Source organism: Corvus kubaryi, unplaced genomic scaffold (genome assembly GCF_017639235.1).
Source record: "Corvus kubaryi isolate FWS band 111438036 unplaced genomic scaffold, C.kubaryi_AGA036_p1.0 37341, whole genome shotgun sequence".
NCBI classification, from domain to species: Eukaryota; Metazoa; Chordata; class Aves; order Passeriformes; family Corvidae; genus Corvus; species Corvus kubaryi.
In genome coordinates this window covers 5,785,917-5,806,501 of record NW_024581112.1, presented here as the reverse complement: position 1 = coordinate 5,806,501, position 20,585 = coordinate 5,785,917, and the positions used below count along the sequence as shown (strand labels likewise).

Genomic DNA, 20,585 nt, shown 5'->3' with positions numbered 1-20,585 from the left:
CCATCCCTGGAGGTGTACAAGAAACAACTGGATGTAACACTTAGTGCCATGGTCTAGTTGACAAGGTGGTCATCAGTTAAAGGCTGGAATCAATCTTGGAGGTCTTTTCTGTGACTTCAATGTCCACTTGTGTGCTTGAAAGAAAGGGTCCACAACTCAGGCACATAGCTCAGACTTCTATGAGATATTCCACAGTAACAATGGCTTCTCTTCAACTGTACGTTTAACATTCTGATGACGAAGCTACAATACATAGAAATAGGAGTCTGGAAGATGGATTTGCTAAAACATTAAAAGGCAAGATGATGCACACATCCCGTCTGAAGCCAGCAAAGGGAAACCAAACCTTCACAGAAGAGACAGTGATACCACTTCCCTTAAATTTTTACAACTGGGTTCCCCAACACATATCAAGAAGCTGGGTGTCAAACCTCTGTCTGCTTGTCAGTTTATAGACATGACTACCCATAACCCAAGCTTACAGACTGCAAAATAAAACTTGTTTTAACTCTTCTTTCAGCCAGGTTACCCTAGTAACCTGAGTACATCCCCCCTCAAAATAGCTCAGACACACCAACAGTGGCCTTAACAGACTGAAGCCCTCTGAAAATTGAGCCTTTTTTCCCAGTATAATGCTACTATCTGTTGTATCTTAACTGGCCATGGATAACCAAGAGCTAAGAAACAAGCGGGAGGGAAGTCAGCAAAAGTGGAACTAATTCAAACCAATCTGAAGTCAGATTCTCATGGTGGTCTGTAAACAAGTGACATTCTGAGAGCAAAAGATACAAATCATTAATCAACAGGTTCACTTTTTCATGTGCATGTTTACAGAATTACACCTTCAACCACAAGCAGAGACACAAAAACTATTAAGAAAAAAACTGGGTCAACTCTAGATTTCTGAATGCTTTAAACAGAGAAGTCTCTTGAAAAGTTAACAGAACTTAAAAACCTAAACACCTAGTCATTTTTCAATGGGAATTCTTCCTTGTGGTTTTACATTTTTCATGGGAGCTGCTATGATCAAAGTTGCTGTAAATAAGACAACATCAACAGCAGATATAGGCTACTTTGAAAAGGATCTTTTTATACTTAGCAGCTTGATATATCTGAGGCAGGAACTGAAAGAAAGCTGTTGCTTTCAGAAGCATTTCAAACAGCTCACAAAAGTACACACACCAGCAGAGAAAGAAACAAACCAGAATCTCAACACAGACTTCTTTTTTCCATCCTGCTGCTTTATTGGGCTTTAAGGCTCAAATTAGCACTAAGACTTTACATTTAGGAAAAAAACAAACCAACAAACCAAAACAAAGGAACAATAAACATGCAAATAGTCACAACACCTACTCCTTCTATAACTAAAAATAGGAAAGAGCACTGCCTACTATTCAGTGGCCTCAGCTTTACCAATGCAGTGCTTCACGTTTATGGACCATGAGGGCCCTGGTTTGACATCCTCTCACACTCCAGAAGATTTGCCTCTTTAAATAATTCAGGCAACTAAGCCAAGGGCACACACGGCTGGATGGCTAAACCAAGGCAGTCCCTGAATGATTTGACAGACTGAATGGCATGAATGGTTCCCATTACGGAATTTGGCTTTCTCTTGCTGCACACTTCATGTCTGTGTGAGCCATTAACAAGAAATGTGATGCCCAATCTAGACGGTTTGAAAAAGTGCAGGAGGAGTAGAAACTCTCCTCATCATTTAGATTTCAACAGCCCAGTGCTAAAAGCAGAAACATCAAGTACTTCAATTCAGATATGAAAAATTTAACTACTTATTCTCAGTCAGCTGTGAAATATTTCTAGCAATTCACACATTCATTCCAATAGGATTTCCTAAAAACCTTAATGGAATGACAGAAATAACAAAAAATAACTGTTTATGTTAACATACCTCTTTGCTTATTATTGGTTTTTGCACATTTAGACAGCAACATGACAGACTCTTAACCTGAAGAATATTCCAATGAACATGCTAACAAAAGCAGTGCAAGAAAATTTATGCTACTGTATTTTCTTTTCAAGCATCACAATTAGGCTGTGTCACTGGAGGGCCTACACACACACATGGATAAAGTAATTGAAAATACTACGAATCATTTAACTGCACCTATCAATGCTTTGCATGAGAACCTATTATTATGCATTTGTGAGATAGAAGCAGAAACACAGTACAGAACTGTGAAAGCCAGGTCACTCTCTTTTGGAAATTTTGCCATTTGAAAGCACTTTGGCCCCAAAAGTTTGTGAACAGCTGCCTTACACTATTTTTCAAAGAGAAACATCCTTCTCACCCCCGTTCCACTTTTAACTGAAAAAAACCCCAAAACCCACCACCCCAAAAGTACAACCTTCCATGAGAGACGGTTAATTAAATCAAACAAATTAAGTGGTTTCACAGATTAATGACAAACAGCACACAGTTTGTGAACTACTCATTCAAGTATCAGGTAATTGCCCAAAATCACATTACTTAATTCCTCACACTTAGTATGGAGAACTAGCTTGCTGAAGGCAGAACTGCAAACTGAAGTTAAGCATAAATCTCTAAGTTGTATTTTATTTACTCCCTTCAATGACTTGCCACTATCCCTAGCATACCAATACTATTGCTGTACATTATACTGAACTCTAGACACACACAACCTAAAATCCAGAACAATTCAGAGATCCTGTTTAAAACACAGTCATGCAGGAACTGCAACGGCAAACTGAAAAACATCTGAACTGCAATGAGGGAGTAGAAATAAGTAGGAGCATTGCAAACTGTCATCACAGAAACTGTAAGATTCAACTCTTCAGCAATGATTTAATACTCAACTTCTTTCTGGTCCAAACCAATGCTGGGAGGCTGATTTGTCATAGTAATGGAAAAGGAAAAAAGAAAAAAAGACAACCCTCCTCCAGTAATTCCAGCTTTCAAGCTAGCTTTAAACCTGGACAAAAGTATCTCAGCTTCCTGACAGAGATCTAAAATTGGCAACTGAGGCGCATTTTCCAGATCTACACAATAACTGCCCTCCACATTCACAAAATGCAGAAAGAGCATGCATTTTTGGGACTTCCTAAAGTTTCTGAATCATGCCCTTTAAGTTTCAAGACTATCTTCTGGCTCTTCTCAAAGTATTTTTTTGAAGAAATCATGACTAAGGAATTATACAGCATGTACCAAAATAAATATATCAGGATTACACAAGCACTGGGATAAGCAGGCACCAGCTAGAAGGATACGGCTGAAAATTTCATTCATGATTCAAATTTCAGGAAGCAACTTTCATACATCATTTTCCTCTTGTTGCTTGTCCACCACTGAGAAGAGTGCAGACTGGTATTTCTACAGGGCTCCCTCTCTTCCCTCAGAAAGTGATAATAAATCAAACAAGCCACCACCACCTTTGGCTATCTACAGTATGGCTGGCTTTTTCCCTTCAACCATTGCTGAAGTGGGAATATGCATTAATGAGAGTGGAGTGGCAGATTTCTTAAGGAACTCCACTGACCAGGCCTTGGATCTGGACTTGGGCAGCCAAGCAGGGATGGCAACAGCCCAGCTGAACTGCACCCACAGCTCAGCTCTCTGAAAACAAAATCTGATCTGCTCCTACACTGCACTCAAATCATTCAGCCGACAGACTTTTGAAGTTCCCGCTTTAACTGGTAAATCATGTGGTCCAGCATTTACTGCCTAGATCAGGCATTCCCAAAGAGTAGCATACCCTGAAGTAACTGTAAGCTATTCTTAATATAAGGTACATCTGTCTAGCTTCCAAATCAGTCCAGGCAGAGGCTTTCATCCAGCCTGCAGGAATTTACACCTCCTGCCAACATAACATACACTTCTAGATCAGAATGGGAAAAAAAATGGGAGGACTAAACTGACAAATGATGGAAAAAACTAGGGAGCTTAGCCAAAGGTAGATGATGTTGTGAAGCTGGGAAAAAAGTTTGGGATAAAAATATGAAAAAATGCGTAACTTGGGTACTACTGCAGATGTGACCCATACAAATAACAAAGTTTTAAAAAGTAGTTTTAAATTAATGCCATCGATCTGCAAATCTACACATGGACTTAACCATTAACTACACCTGGTTTAGGGGTACTAAAGCCTCCAGGTATTGGATAGCCTCAGCTTGTATTATCAAATGCAGACAATTAATTCAGATATCTGAAAATGGAAACACTCTATTTAGCTTCTCAGTTTAGCTGTTTTGCTTTAACAAAGAAAGAGTTAATACTCAAGAGATGCATTTTTCTTTAATCACTTAAAGAAACACTCCAAAATAAAGATATATAGTCACATAACAAAATGCCACTGAACCAACTACCAAAACACAAGCAATCAAAGACCAACATTTTATTGTAGATGCTCAACAGAGATTAAAAAAAGTAAGATGTCACAAACTATTAATTTTTGATGGTCAGGAACCAAAATGCTTGGCTAAGTTTTCATTTTTGACACACCGCACAACCCCAGAGTTATGAGACTAAAGAAATCAAAGATTCTTTCTTGTCAAAAGCACTAGCTGACATTTACCAAGCATGACATGGTATAGGAAATATCCTGACTCTCCCCCTAAACCTATGCAATGGGAAGAGACAAAAAGGATCCTTCAAGTATGGCTAGGTTTAGAACCTGTTTTTTCCTTTTCTGTTTTGCCTCTTCTTTATTCTCCTAAAATAAGGCACCCTTACATCATATTGCATGCTTCCCAAGTACTAATTACCTTCAACCCGTAATACAGTCCAGAAATAACTCAGATGTACGAACTATGTAAGAACTTTGTACACCTTCCTCAATTAGAAGTAAACAATTCTGCATGATTACATTAATCTAAACGTATCTTTCCCATTTTTCATCTAATGCATCTGTGATATGCTGATGCCTGCGGTGACGATAGCACAAAATTTGAAGACTCAAGGAGAAGACATACACTAGTTCTTTCAAAACACTTCAAAACAATGTTTTTGCTATCAAAAAAGGATGCAAATTACAAATATTACCAGTAAAACCAGCTATGCATAAGGTCTTACTGTGGAAACAAGAAATGTCAAAACCAGTACCTTTGCTATCATGTACTTCTCACACAAGTTGATCTGCAGGCCACTTGACTGTAAGGGAAAGTAGTCAAGTACATTAGGAACCAAGCAGAGGACTAACAGAAGCGATGAGGTGGCTTATGGTTCTTAACTTTTATTTGGTTTAAAAATCACTAGATAAAAAGATTTCTCTTTGGAAGGCTACTTGTTTAGAATAAAGGATCACTAGTGTATTAAAACCACCAGGATAGAACACATTTATAAATCAGGTAACAAGAGAAGTAAGTGATCTTCAGCCCAAACTGCCCTGGGCTCAGTATCTGTTATCTTCTTGCTTGGCCTTCACAATTTCTGATTTACTCAAATACAGCCTTCAACTTTATAGATGCAACAACTAAGAACAAAGCCCAAAGGCTTCTGTTCCCTCCAGCAGTTTAATTACTAATGACTGGAGAAGAGTCTTTGCTAGAAAAAAGTAACCTTAAGACAAGCTTTTCCCTTGTTTCCACAGCTCACTGTCTGAGAAATCTGGTCTGCAACCTGGAAACAGCACATCAAATCAGTATTTTTAGCTTAGTGCTTTGCACTAATACAAATAATTATAACAGTGACTCACTGATTTTCAAGCTAAACTACACTGCTTTATCACAATCCATCTGTTTAATCTTTAGTCCTGAAAATTTTTATGTGTACTTATGTGCTCCAATGAAAATAAATTAAGAAAATCAAAAACACTGCCATCAAAGACATGGAAAAGGAGATAGCATTCATGAAAATATTATGAACTTATGCATAGGCTCACCTTAAATCTTTTATCCTGCAGGACTTTCTTAATGGCCACAAGCTCTCCTGAATCACAGAGTTTGGCTTGATACACAACACCAAAAGATCCATTTCCAATCACCTTGGTGTCTGTGTAGCTGACTTCTTGTGGTCGGTCTGGACCTTGTCCAGGAGTTGCCACTACTGTAGTCACCTTGCTGCCATCTTTGTCTCCTGGAAAGCAAGAGATACACAAATAGTCAAAATACAGTGTAAACAAGATGACCAACAAGACTAAAACAGAAGAGGGTAAGACAAAGATTTAGATCAGCATATGTATTTCAATATTATAGAGAAAAATAGAAAATCTCTGACAAAACACAAAGAAATCACTGAACATGTTTTTTACCAATATATATTAAGTGGTGACAATTTTTCATTTAGATTATTGCTAACAAAAATTTGCTCTCCAGAAGCAAATAATTGAGCAATAAAATGCAATGCACAAAGAAGCCAAGTACTTATCCCTACATCTGATTATAAAGTAAGTGATATTAAACAGGGTGTTGCTTGTATTACCAAAATTAAGCATTTTCCCATATTTTTCCTGTAACTGAAGAAACCAAACTGCCAGTATGAGTTCAGAGCAGCACTCTGATCTTTGCAGGCATTTATCTGGCAATAAAACCCAGGAGCACTTTGTAACAAATCCACCCACATGTAAAGCTTCAGCTTGCAGCACCAGGAAGGATAACCTTTGTCAAACCTGGCTGTGCGCACCTGAAGTGAAACCCAGGCTGCATCAGATGGCACAGCCCTGTTCCTCCCTTCTCCCATGTCTGTCTGGACTTCCTTGCAAAGAAGGGATGCACTTGCTGGGGCAGGGGGAGAAGGATGACAACGGCAGGCACTCAGCTGGCATCTCAACGTGAACCAGAACGCAGCCAGTGGCAGTGCTCAGGATGCAAGATGGCAGTGGAGGCTGCACAGGTGAATGTGCCTTGGTGCAGATGCAGCGGCTGTGGGTTTCACAAGCACTTTCCCAGCCACTTTCCCATCAAAAGACCCAAGCCGCTATCACCTACTTTTAGCCCCACTGTTATTACCAACAGTGCTTCACGGCCTGTTCAAAGTCTGATTTTGTTCATAAAAGGACCAAAGCTTTAGGCATTTTACAAGCACACTCTGGGCATTTCTTGCCCTTCAGCTGCAATAAAGAGCCCTTCAGGCTCAGGTTAGAGAATGAAATAGGGCTGCAAGAAAAAAACAGAACCTGCTGTTCCACAGCAGTCACCACAATTCTACAGAAACTGTACTGAAGAAATGCTCATCACATCTGCTTATTAATAAACCTTCTCTCCTCAACTTTCTCCAGGTATTCTCTTCACTCTTCATGTGTTTAGAAAAATCTTTCCAACAGATAGCTCAATCAATAGCTTCCGCGCAGTTTAGGTGAAACACTCCTTATTTTGCTCCCAGAGGGCATGAAAAATGGCACAGCTCATCCCTGCTCTCTTTCCCCCCACTGCCTCCTTCAAATATGAGGACTGTTGCAAAGAAAGTTATTATGATGCAGAAGTTACTTCTCTTTCGGGAACCTCCTCACTACCAAAAACTTCTCAGGTACAGCACCTAAAACCAGACTCTGCAAAGGAAGCTTATCTCAGCTCTCCCTAGCACAGTGGGTGACTTCTTGTGTCCGACTTGCAACACACTTGTTTGTACAGCCCAGCACAATGTTTGCAGCTTGTGCAATGCTGCAACCTCATGATCAGCTTGTGTACCAAACTCTCCTCTGCAGAGCTGCTGACTGTCCAATCCTCATCCACTTTCCACTTACACACCTGACTGCTCTTATCAAAGCCTAATAATCTGCATTTGTCCTGACTGAACTGCATCCAAGGTTACCGAACTCTCTCACCAGCTTGTCACATCCTTCAAGCACAGTCACTATCAGAAGATCCACCTCCCGATGCTACATTAAATTTAGCTAACAAATTGGTGAAAACTGGTGAATCCTATGAGACTGCATAAAGGCCTTGCAAAAACCCATAAAATATCTCATCCTATTTTTTTTGAACCTCCTGTTATTCTCAAACAAAATAATCAAATCATTTTGTATGCCTTTCATGGAATTTCCCGTAGTCCATTGTTTTCCTGGATTTCTCATGAGAAAATTAGTTTGAAAAATTCAGAGTCAAGATACCCACATCTACTACTACTACTTCTGTAACTACAAGATTCAGAAGAAAAGCAGGTGGGCTTGACATGATTTCCTCCTGAAAAATCCACATTAACTGCTATTCATCTCCTATGTTGCCTTTTAGGTTCTTACAAATTGTTTGCTTTTATGATTACAACTGCTCCATGAAACAAATTAACAAATCAAAAATAAATAAAGCACATTAGTGCTAAGGGTGCCAATAACTTGCCAAGCAATACAGAGTCGGTATAACCCTTCCCCATAATAGTCACGAGCAGGTGAGATGCAGATTTATAAATTTGGAGAGAAAACGGGGCAGGGGGTAGGAAGGAACACTACACAGACGAATGTCTTCTTCCAGGGAGAGAGAGAAGCATAAATAGAAGCATACTAGCTGCGTGGAAAATTCACTCTCCTCTTTGATAGTTGTAAGAAATAAAAGGAAGGAAGCCAGCAAGACAAAGAAACCCTTTTTTCTTTTGTAAGCAAGTTGAAGGTGTAACTCTCATAGCAGCACTGGATTTTATTTGCCCAACTATTCTATGATTAGCATTCTAACTCATCAAATATACAAATAGGTTACACCTGCTTTACTACAGCAATCCTCATCAAATAAAAGGTAATCCCCTACCTGCTTGATTTTGAGAAGCCTTTTTTTCTTTTTGGCAGGGTTCACTAGATCAGAGTATTGAGATTACTGTTAATGAGTTTTGTTCTCCATTTTTCCAAAAATCAAGACTAATGAACTCTTAGAGATAAAAATAACTGTCCCTGGCAACACTGGCTGAGATTTGAAGTACTTCGTATCAAAAGATTTGCTCTAAGGACTTTCTTCAGAGCTTTAACTCTCTCAGGGGGCCTCTTTGTCCACAAAAGCAAACCCTGAATTTCAGGCCACTTCAAGTGTTTTGTCCCGAAGTGGAGCTGCAGCCACCCAGCCAACTTTTCCAGAGCTCAAATGAGAAACCAGTCAGCTTCAGACACTTTCCTTTAAGTCCATAGGAAAACAGCTCGTAACTAAACTTGCTGAAATCATCAGAGCTTAGAAGCGTATGCAGTGACACTTTAATTACTTTGTTTCTCTACCAGAATGCACAGACCATTAAGCCTCATAGAGGTTTCTCCCAGCTTCCTGCTTTCAGGAAACAACAGTTTTTGCAAACCTCTCAAGAAAACACACTGTAAGGACTCCAATCTTAAAAGTTATGCCTGTTAAGAGTTTCAGTTATATTCCATTACAGTATTGTTGAACCTGAGGAAGGGTAGGGGTAAAATTCACCTTGCGCCCTTTACAGCTTTGATCTCTAGGAGTAGAACATCTCACTGCTTCTCAAAATATACAAATAATGTGTTTGTATCACAGCAGCATCCAGAGGCTCCAAGCCGGCTTTGCCACTCCTTGCACTACACAGATGTAGGTACCGCTCACAAGATCATACACAATTCAGGATGGTTATCCCAGTTTTAATTGTCTGGACAGCAAGTGCTGACTTGCCAGCCAAACAGCACATGAAGGAGTTCACTAAACAGCTTTCTGAAATGCTGGGTTTAAGCCTCAGCATGATGCAAGATAGCAGCCCAGCAATCTTCAGTACCTCCAGACAGACTCCTAACAGCAAACACCAAGAAGCATTATACCACAGCAAGCCTTAAGGGAAGCCCAGACGGTTCTCATCTCATCCCCTTCACCTATTATTTTGTTTAAGACTGTCAAACTTGGTGTCCCCCGCAGATAAGCAAGCACTGTCAACCACACAATACCCTTAACACCTTCGACTGTAAGGTCTACAACAGAACTAGGACATTAAATAGAAAAACTAAAGAAGAAAGGAATGACTACATACCAAAATACTAAATAGTTCTTTTGGCATAGCTCACATGAAAAGCATCACTAGCACATGTCCAGAAGCTGTGGCTTTCTAGGGCAGACAGCAATATGACCTTGCTTTACTGTAGCAAAAAAGCAAATTCATGTGACTGTGTAACCATCATCTATGCCAACCACCTTTATAACATCCAGGGTAGAAGCACAAGGAAAAATAAAAACTTATCACACTATAATACACTTGGTACTTGCAGTTGGTATGTTTCATGCAAACCCTTAAAGCATTTCCTCACACAGTACTGATGTTTAACATCCCTGATGTGGTATTTGGGTTTGGGTTTTTTGATGAAGAGCTTATTCCACAATTCTGACGTGAAACTGAAAACAAAATCCAGACATTTTAATTTCCAAGTGCTCTGATTGATCTAGTTGACTTTCTACCTTTAGCACATGATGACCACATGGGACACATCACAAGCATTAGGTAAAATCAGTGGAAGCACTGTTGAACGCAGGGAATACTCAGAAGTTTGTGGGAAGAAATGAGCATACTCCACTTAGAAGACCACAGACCATCAATGCAAGCTACAACCCTATTTTTGCATCTCAAAAAATACATGGTGGCAGATGTTTTTGGTTTTGCTGAGGTGAGAGTAGGGATCCTGCTAGTGGGCAAACATTTTGTCACATATATATCCTGCCAGCTGCAGATTCCTACTATTAGCTCAAAGATGACCATTCTGTAAGTGCACTGCACGTCTACTTTTGGCCTGTGCCAAATGAGGTATCATTCAAAAAAATTCACTTCAGTCCTCAGAGGCAATGAAAGGCATCCTTTGCTACTGATCACCCCCACACACACCTTCTAATGAACGGGCCTGGAGAAAGTCCAAAATTATGTCCGCCCTAAATCCCTATAGCTGTTTAGTGTCTGAGCACTAAAAACACACTTTAATGCACATACAGAGACCTAAGATTCCGTTTTTTCCTCTCAACTATATGTATATGTGCCCTTTTCCACTTGTTTTACAGTTGAAGTGAAGGAACAATGTATTAGTACTATGACTACAGCAGCTTTACTCCTACTTCAAATGCAACGCTGATCCTTTGCATTGCCTACAAATTCCACCTTTTCCTCTCTTTTGACTTTACCTATGTCCTCTTGCTTCCCTTCTCCAACTGCTACATTCCTGCTCACTGGCATGCCCACAGCCTTTTCCACTAGGTATTACTTAGGTTGTTTTTAAACCCTAAAAGAAAACTTCACAGACCTACAACACACTGTACAATGTCTGAGGTCACGTAACTGTGTCCACTTAAATATCTCCACTGTTTCAGATCTCGGTGTCACCTCACTATTAAGATATGGCTCAATATTAAGTCACTTGACTACTTCTCCCCTTCAAAAGGCTTCGCCGCACTGTTTCATCTTAAATTTGCTCAATGCTCAATACAGTCAAGGAGTCACTTCCACAGAAACCTGACACGGTTGGATCCAGCCCCTGTCAATGGGATAAGGTTACAACCAGCAGCTGACACAACTACCTAGAAAGAAATGAGTGACCAGAGGGGAATGGAAGTCTATCAGAACTGCAATGGCCATCTTCAGTCGCAGGTAACTGGAAGGTCAAAAGATCTGACTACTCTGTGAAACAAATGTTTTAAAGAGAAAACTTTTCTTGAGCTATCTGCTAGAATCTGGTGCTGATCATCAGATACGGCTATGGAATAAAACACCTGGCTTCTTAGGTAATTCTTCATGGCATATGAAGGAAGAAGGTCAGCAGCTGCTCTGAAAGTCTTTAATGTGGCCAGTGTATGCTTGAGGAAAGACACTGTCAGCAGCACAAATCACTACTAATTTTCTTCTTCTAATTAATTTTTCCTACTACATTTTAAAAAAAGATAGTTTCACAAAGAACTAATAATTGTGAGTCAGTACAGGGGAGAAAGTAGTAAAATAGTATTTATGAACTCTTTTACTAGACAGGTTCCTTTCTTGATCAGTGAACTGCATAAACGTTACCTAGTGGGAGACAGTACAAGACAAAAATCCTAGAACCATACAGAATCATAGAATGGTTTCGGTTGGAAGGGACCTTAAAGCTCATCCAGTTCTAACCCCCAGCATCAGCAGGGAACCTCCACTTGACCAGACTGTTCCAAGCCCCATCCAGCCTGGCCTTGAACACATTCAGGGACGAGGCACCCACAACTTCTCTGGGAAACCTGTTCCCAGTGTCTCACCACCCTCACAGTAAAGAATTTCTATGTATAATCTCAAGCTTTCAGTTTGAATCCACTTCCCCTTGCCTCATCACTGTATGCCCTCATAAGAAGTCACAGCTTTCTTGAAATGAACATTCATGGACCAAATCAGAAAACCTCAGGGAATCAAAGAAAGGAGTCTTAAAAAACACAGTGTGGTTTGGTTTTTAAATATACTCCAAACAAAAGGAATCCTCGGAATTTCAAAAACAGTTCAGGTCAAACATTGAACAAAAACATGTAAGTGTACCCATCATCACACAGATAAGGCAGATGCATTCACTAAATATATACATATGTGCATATACTTGTTTTAGCACAGAAAATGTCACTTGACTTCCTGACTGGAACTGAATACTGCAATAGAAGAGCAGCCATTAGACATTACTTAAGATCAGAAGAATCTCATGATTTGTATCCAAGGATTTTGGAAGAGCTAACTAAGAAGTCTGAGAAGTGATTTCTGAAAGGAATCAGAACACTCAGAGAACTTCAAAGATGGATGGGATGATTCACACAATCCGGCTATTGGGACAATAATTTTGGCTTAAGAACCATACCAGTTACTTTGACAATAAATAAAGAAGCAGTAAGTTACTTTATAGAGACCGGATTGTTGGATTCCATATTGTTAGGGACTACAGGTTCATTTGGAAAACAAAAAAGAAAAAAACATTGATGCACAAGCACTGTGACTTCTGTAGGTTTTCTGACCTGCCATCACATCCCAAACCAATGAAGAAACACATAGAAAGAAAAGAGATTATTAATCAAATTATAATACACTAGCCCATAGTCCAGCATCGCTAAGATCTAATAAAATATAATAGGAGATGCCACCAGCATTCATTTTTGCCTTCACACTTACTGCTTATGTTAACAACCTGAAAGACAAGCCATGAAGTATTAAGACACAAGATTTAGAGTTATGCACAGGGTAGAGACCAGTGAAAAAGCAGTTGACTTTCCTTACTAACCCAGGCACAAATTAAGCAGAGGGATCCAGAACCCAAGATCTGGCCATGCAACCAAATCAAGTAAAGTCATCCAAAGAATAGAGTCATCAACTCTGACTTACATCCCAGTACAGACAGAAGCACACACTGCTACTGAGATCTAAAGCAATGCTTAGATGTATAAGCAGAGGAACACCAGACAGAAAAAAAAAAAAAAGAAAAATTAAAAAAAAAATCTCTTTGCGATTTCACACCCATTGAACCATTCACACCCATGGAATAGCATGCTCAATCCTGATAGCCAAAATGCAGCAGTGATGATTCAAAACACTGTAAATTCAGAAAGAAGCCTCAGACATCATAAGGTCAGAAAAAATACAATCTTTTGAGTGAGACCTAAGAGCGCAAACAATTTAAGTCAAAGAGAAAGCTGGAGGATTATCTCTAAAAGGAAGAAGGAACAGACATTTCAGAGAGAGCTCTGGTCTGCAGGTGGAGGACATACTGCAAAAAATGACTAGAAACAGAAACTGCGAGAGTTTAGGACAGAACTGTAGGTGGACAAAATTTAGAATAATTTCCTTATTAAAAACTCTGAAAGATAGGGTTATTTTTGCAACACAGATTTTTATTTTAGATTGGAGTCTTTTCTTGAACAAAAAATATTGCTGAATTGCAACGGCTAGGCTTGAAATAAAGCATGCACAGGATGAACATGATGCCTCTTAGGGTCTTAAGAAGGTCAGAAAGGTTCAATACCCACACAAACCATTTCCTTCTACTCAGCACTAATGCAATGGTGTCATAACTCAATATCAAATATGCTGCTTTCTACAACAGTCAAAATCTGCATTCAATTTAAGCAAAAACACAAAGTGATATATAATGAAAATGTGAAGAGTGATAGGTCATTCTTTGGCTTTATTGCTAATGATCAAATGATAGACACGGTTAATTTATGTGTCAATTCACTTCAGCTCAATCCCAAGACAAATAACCAGGACAAATTTCAGCAACAACTGCCACGTCAAAGATAACCAAGGTAAAAGGCTTCTAAAACACTCCACCCCGAAATCAGAATTACCATTGCCTCTAGCTGGACACAAAGGAGGGAAGTAAAAGGAAAATGTTCATTCCACTTGCACCAAACAACAATGCTTTTTACATGTCAATCATTTGAAATTTTTTTTTTCCAAAGAAGTTTGTCTTGCAGAAGGCAAAACCTGTAACCTCAAAAATGGTAGCTCTACATTTTGCTCAACAGGTTCTAAAATGGCAATACAAATTCAAAGTACTAAGTGTTAAGTTTATTCAGGAAAGAACTAAAAAATGGAGCAAAAAGTAAACACAATACCAGTGACTGACTTCTGTCTAGTAAAATAAACGATACTCTCAGTACAAAATAAAAAACAAACAGTTTAGAAAGGTGATAAAACTTTATAATAAAAATGAAACTGTGTAACTCGACTGACCTCTTTTCAAGGTAATTGTGCCACTAAAAAAGGAAAAAGAAACTAAATGTATTTCCAGCAGACTGTGACAAGTAATGACATGCCTCATAGGCCTACATTTGATGTAATAAACACATAAAATTACATTGAGATGCAGGGACATTTCCCCCCAATTATTTATCTGTTAAAAAAAAAGAAAAACTAAAATTTAGCAGAAGGAACAGCATCTGGATCTACCGCATCCCAGTTCAGACATTCAAAATGCCACTGGGGCCTAAAGTCTTTCTTTAGAGGTAATGATAGACTTTTGGAGAGGCCATTCAATTCACTCCCTTTAATGCTAAAGACTGTAAACAAGCCATTAAAGAACAAGCAGGGCAGCGAGCAGGTCCCAGAACATTCTCATGATAAGCTTGTTAAAAATGTCCACTAAAAGGTCACATGAAGTTCTAAGGCATTGACTTTCTACAGGTTTTTATATCTTAATCACAGAAGTCAAAGTGAGCACAGCACAGTATTGGCCACACAGTTCTGCTACCCTACTCCAGCATAAACTTGACCCTGAACAGTTTAAAATACAAAACAAAAAACACAAGCAGAAAAAGGAGAAGAGTGCTGTTGATGTAGCCTAAATGCCTATCACACTGGCCATCAGATGACCTCCCTGGATCCAACTGTGGCAGATGGGATTCCAACAATCAGCTGCTTACATCGGCCACCATGAAATCCTAGCAAGTTAACACCCCACTGATTTATAAACCAAACAGCTGAATCTGGAAGGGATGTTTACTTGCAGTGTCTGAAAAAAGACTGATTTTACTATAAGCTGTCCTTCCTACTACTGTGTAAGGTGGTGCCCTCACCTGAGACACATTTAAGGTCTGTGTTAATCATCTCTCTCTCATTAACACAGAGCTTGCTTCAAGTACCTCTTTCTGTGATGGCAAACATAGACTAAAACTGTAAATTTCTAAAGAAGAGAGCTGCAGTTTAACACTCGGGTGGGGAAAAAATTCTGTATAATTGCCTTAGGGAGTACCATAAAAAGAATTTTTTTTCTGTGACTAAACAAAATATCCGCAAGAATGCTTACACTTATATTTCTGCTTTGGAAAAAAACACAGAAACATACAATTAAGGTAATCTAAACACTGACTGCCAGTGGGGTTTCATAAGCAGTCTCATGCTTGTTAAGCTATTTTTAGTAGGCACTCTTTCTGTTCTCCTCTCTCTCCACCCACATGCAGAAGAACCCACCCCACAAAAGCTATTTAGCTATATAAATCAACTCTAAATTTAGATAAGGTGATTCCACAGATTAGGAAGCAAGTATCAAAGTGATCATAACAGATTTTGTTTTTATAATCTTAGATCAGGTCATTTTAGCCCCAAAAAGCTTACAGGTTAAATGCAGCACAAGAGACAAGGACGGAGATAGGGAATGAACAGGAACAGTATGACAACATCATTTTACTGTAAGACTCTGGTCTCAGTAGTATTCTCCTCTGCTTTTTAGCTCTGAGTTAATTGCTAGCTGAGAAATTCAGCCTATACAGTTCTAGGATTTCTTATTTGAAGTTTCCTTTAGTTATTCTTTCCTCTTACAGCATCAGGGAACATGATTTAGCAATTATTTGCCAAAGACAGCTATAGCAGTTCAGCTGACACGTAGTAACTTATAAAGCCCCTGTAACTGAGCCCTGACATGAAGAACCCTGAGTTACAAACAGATCGTGTTTATCCACTTGTTAGTGCCATTCAACAGCTGACCCCGAACGAGTCTATCGGTGCCTTCTAGCAAGGCTGATGAGTAAATCCATTGTTGGTCACCTACTGACACACCTACTTTTAAGACCACTGTCAGACTCTAGAACTCCTGCCCCTTAAAGAATACCAAATAATAAACAGCTCCCCTAGGAATTCCCAGGTGGTCTACAGTCTTCCCATCAAAATACCTGGTATGACCTGCAAACCTCTCACTGAAGTAGTTTTCTTGCAGACTGCTTAAGTAGGGCGGCTACTTGCTGGAGACCTCCCTGGCTCAGCTCTAACTGCATTTATTAGAGTTTTTGAATCCAATTAAATATACATGTTACTGAGACAAGCTCATCTCTGACCCCTGACAACAGACAACACCACTGTTTTATTCCTTTTCATTCTCTCTTTGCATCCACCAAGAGGCTTCAAATGCATAAGACTGTACCATTAAGCAAAACCCACAGGAAGCCACCTGCAGTAGCTGCAAGTTGCCAAGACCCCCCCCTACCATACACTTGCACAAATTAAGAACATCTTAATACATCTTAGAGGGAATCTGTATTCTCCTACTGGAGGTTTAAATAAAACATCTTTCAATTGTGTTAATTACAGCAGTGCTTAAGTATGAAGTGTGAATAGGACCCCACTGCGCTAGGCACAGCACCAGAAGTAAGAGACAGCTCCTGCCCCCGCTGGGAGGGATGGAGGAAGGAACCAAAAAGGAAATAGGCTAAAGAAAGAAGAAAATAAAGTGAAGGTAAGGAACAGAAAAACACAGGTGAAAAAAACCCAAAACACCCCAACCCCCCAAAATGCAAACATCGAGAAGTGCAGAGAAGCAGAAGCAAGAGCAGAGAATCAAGGAGAGAATTTGGAGCACGACTGTAAGCATATTAACACTGAACTGAGAGAACCCTCAGATGAGTTCTCCAGGGGTGTGAAACACTTGCTGTCACCACTTCCGCAGGCAGCTCAGGCCAGGAGAGCCTGTGGGTAGCTCTCTGTAGCCTGTGCAAGCCTTGCCAGACTGTAGAGAAAGAAGCAGGGCACAAAGCATGCAGTTCCACATCTGCTGGTGTCTCCCTGGTAGGTCCCGTCTGCCACACAGTGAAGCCAATCCTTATCGCAAAGGAGCACCCTCAAACCTTGAAATTTTTGTCTAAAAAAAGAAGAGCAATTTCTGTATTTATGGGTATCATAGGTAGACTTGGAAACCCAGGTGCAATGAACAGTAACACCCACTTAACCTGCAAAGTTTTCCTGGCAGGACAGAGGACAAAACTCTCCCCTTGCAAGAGCCCTGGATTCTAATACATTTTTCTGCTCTCCTGAATAGCAGAGGACTTTCCTTCCCTTCACAGTTTCTCCTTTCTGTTAAGTACTCCATAATTATGTTGTCCAATTAGGACCTGACATGTTTTCTTACTCTTCAGCTTCACTGAACGCAGCACAGAAATACAGCAGGCACTTGTCATGCTGTTCTATTCTCTCTATGACCAAGAAACAGCATCTTGGACCCAGAGTCCAGCCCAGACAGTGAACGAGACAGATGAAAATCACAGTGAGAAACAGATTGTTTAGAATCTGAAACAGCAACCAAATCCCAAAGAGAAAGACAGATGAAGCTAATTATGAAAATGCATTTGGTGACTGTGTTTTAAAGTTGGAGGAGGAGAAAGAGAACTTCCAGCTGTTCAGAAGCCACATCCACCTTGGATAGGAAATACAGTGAATAAAAGAAGTTAAAAATTAGTAGTAGCCAGTCTGAATCCCTAAGATGACCATGAGGTGAGGTTGAACACCATTCTAAGACTTAAAGAGGCACTGCAACTATTTCTCCAGAGAGCAAAATCAAGCTGTGCTACACTGTCCAATTCATGCTGCAGAGCACAGACCAGATTTAAGAGACTCCACAGCCTCTGCATCCACCTCGAATTACTGCTTTAAGATTGTGCCACAGAGCTGCACAGAAATGGAACAAGTCAGTTTAGGTTAAAGATGGTTGTGAATTCAACGAGAACATTATCTCAATTAACATTAACAAACTGTAGGCATGCCATCAGTGCAATGCAGATATTCTCCATGGCAGGAGTAGCTATCTTGGTGAAAGAGCTATTATTACAGATGAGGCAGCATTTTAGAAGCCAGATGCATAAGCTATTCACCACTGGCAAGTCCTGCTTTTGAAATTTATTTATTTCTTAAAGTAATAAAAATAGTAGAGCAAGAAGAGCAAGAGAACGAAGTGTTGGACATCTCTAAAGCTATTTAAGGTAACCAGAGAAACTACAGCTCATTTTCACATTATACATAATCTGATCAAAGTGGGGACTACTGCCAAAAAAAGATGGTCTTACTTCCCACTTTCATGTTCCTGCCATAGCAAATTTGGCAATCTCGTAGCCTGAGGATGAGTCAGTTTAGCCTACTGATCTGACAAACTAATCCATCTCCAAAATAAAGCCAGCCTCAAATCAGCAAGCTGAACTGACTCATCTTGAGGACAGGCAGTTGCTAGATCTGAGGAGGGGAAGAACTGGAAACAAGCCTGTTCCTTACTGCCTATACTCCCAGGAAAGGCTCACTAAGTGTAACACACACCCACACTCAATGACACGAAGGAGCTGCAGCCTGTGGAGGAGGCTGCCTCCAGAGGGACAATCCTGGCCCTCCCAATCCTCCCCGTACCCTGACACCACAATGCCCTCCCTACCAGGTATCAAAGACTGCTATCTGAAGGTGAACTGCATCCTAACTGCTTCCAGAGGAACAGAACTGCCTGCCCAAAGCCATGTGAGTGCTCAGGCTGGCAGAGGAAGGAGATGGAAGCAGCCGGAGCAATTCCTTGCAATGACAGCCTGTGCCAAGGGCAGGCTGAATCAGCCAGACTGCAGGCTTGGGTGAACCTAAGTGGAAGCACCTGGGCACCACATCCTCTGGCTTCTCAAAGCAAAACACAAGCTTATACTGTCAAACAACTGAAAAGTATTTCTACTATGGTTAAAGAAACCCAACAATCAAGTTAAATTACACCAGCACAGACATTTACTCTGGAGAGTAACTATACTGCCTTAAAATGCATGCTTTAAATAATACAAAGTATCATTTTCTCCTATGGCTTCTTAAACCGACTAAGAGGTTTATTTTTCCTGTCAGAAACAATACACCTACTTCAATACAAATTTTTCCCCAGTGAAAGGACAATAATATAATTCAAACTACAGAAGATTTTTCCAAATATTTTATTGCAACATACAGATTTTAGTAAAATAAAACCCTACAAAATGGGAATTAGTTTTCTCCAGAAAGAAAAACATGAACAAAAGTAATACTTCTCTTAAGAAGGAGCCCAGACATCTGGGGATTTAATTCCCTTCAGCCAGCATATGAGCAGACAGAGGCTTTCAGGGAAAAATACACATACAGCTGAAAGTCTCAAACTGTTCCTGTAATTGTTTGTTAAGGAAGACTGCTGAGGCTTGAAATCCTAAAATAGAGACAGGTATCTGGAAACAGGGAGAAGAGAGCACCACTTTTTTAGCAGAAATTCCTCTCAATTATGCAGGTAAGAGAGAAAGTAAGTAGCAAAATCACACCTTTCCCAAATTCTGCCACTTTCCATACCAGACAAAGGCAGTATCACTCTTGAAGATATCATGAAGCAGAAAATAAATGATACTAAGTAAAAGATAAGCCTAAAAACACAAGAACAATTTTTTAGGCAACAAACATATATATATATATATCTGCAAAAGTAATGTAGCTATCCAGAAGTGGCGGTTTTTCAAGGGCTACTGTTCCAAATCTATGTAGGTTTTGAAGGCACCAAGGCTTTTTTTTGCCAGCAGTGCATCAAGTTTTCTTAATTAGAAGCTTGATTGTCTTGGAAGGAAGAGAAAACAGACTGATATCTCAATACTGCTACCTTTTTCTTCTCTTCTTGCATAAACTCTCATCCTAGGAATCTCAGGCAAGATAAAGTAGGCATTATGAAGCCAGGACTGAGCACATGCAAAACGTTTCCATTTCTAAAAGGAAACAATGGAGCCTAATATTTCTCTACTGCTGTTACAGCTGGAGAATAATGGCAGTGCTTTATCTTGGTCCAGGTAAGGAGGATACTTTCAACACAATAACAGAGACATCCATCTCAGAGGAACAATCCAATGTTCTTGCAGACAAAAGTTTCATTACCTGCCTCAGAAGACAGTAACTAACAAAGCACTTTGAAGACCACAATTCTTTTATCAGAAGGGCTCATATTAAAAAAAAAAAAAGATACTTGAATATGATATTGATCAAGATAAAGAAA

At 39.7% G+C, this 20,585-nt stretch overlaps 1 protein-coding gene across 2 annotated transcripts in view; it reads right to left on the bottom strand.

Annotated features, from left to right (window-relative positions):
* The window catches only part of GSK3B (glycogen synthase kinase 3 beta), a 149,309-nt gene that overhangs the window by 88,316 nt on the left and 40,408 nt on the right, over positions 1 to 20,585 (bottom strand). For both annotated transcript variants that reach the window (XM_042031729.1, XM_042031728.1), the window contains exon 2: positions 5,853 to 6,046. In XM_042031729.1, the coding sequence (XP_041887663.1) occupies positions 5,853 to 6,046 (194 nt within the window). The remainder of the gene's footprint in view (positions 1 to 5,852; positions 6,047 to 20,585) is intronic.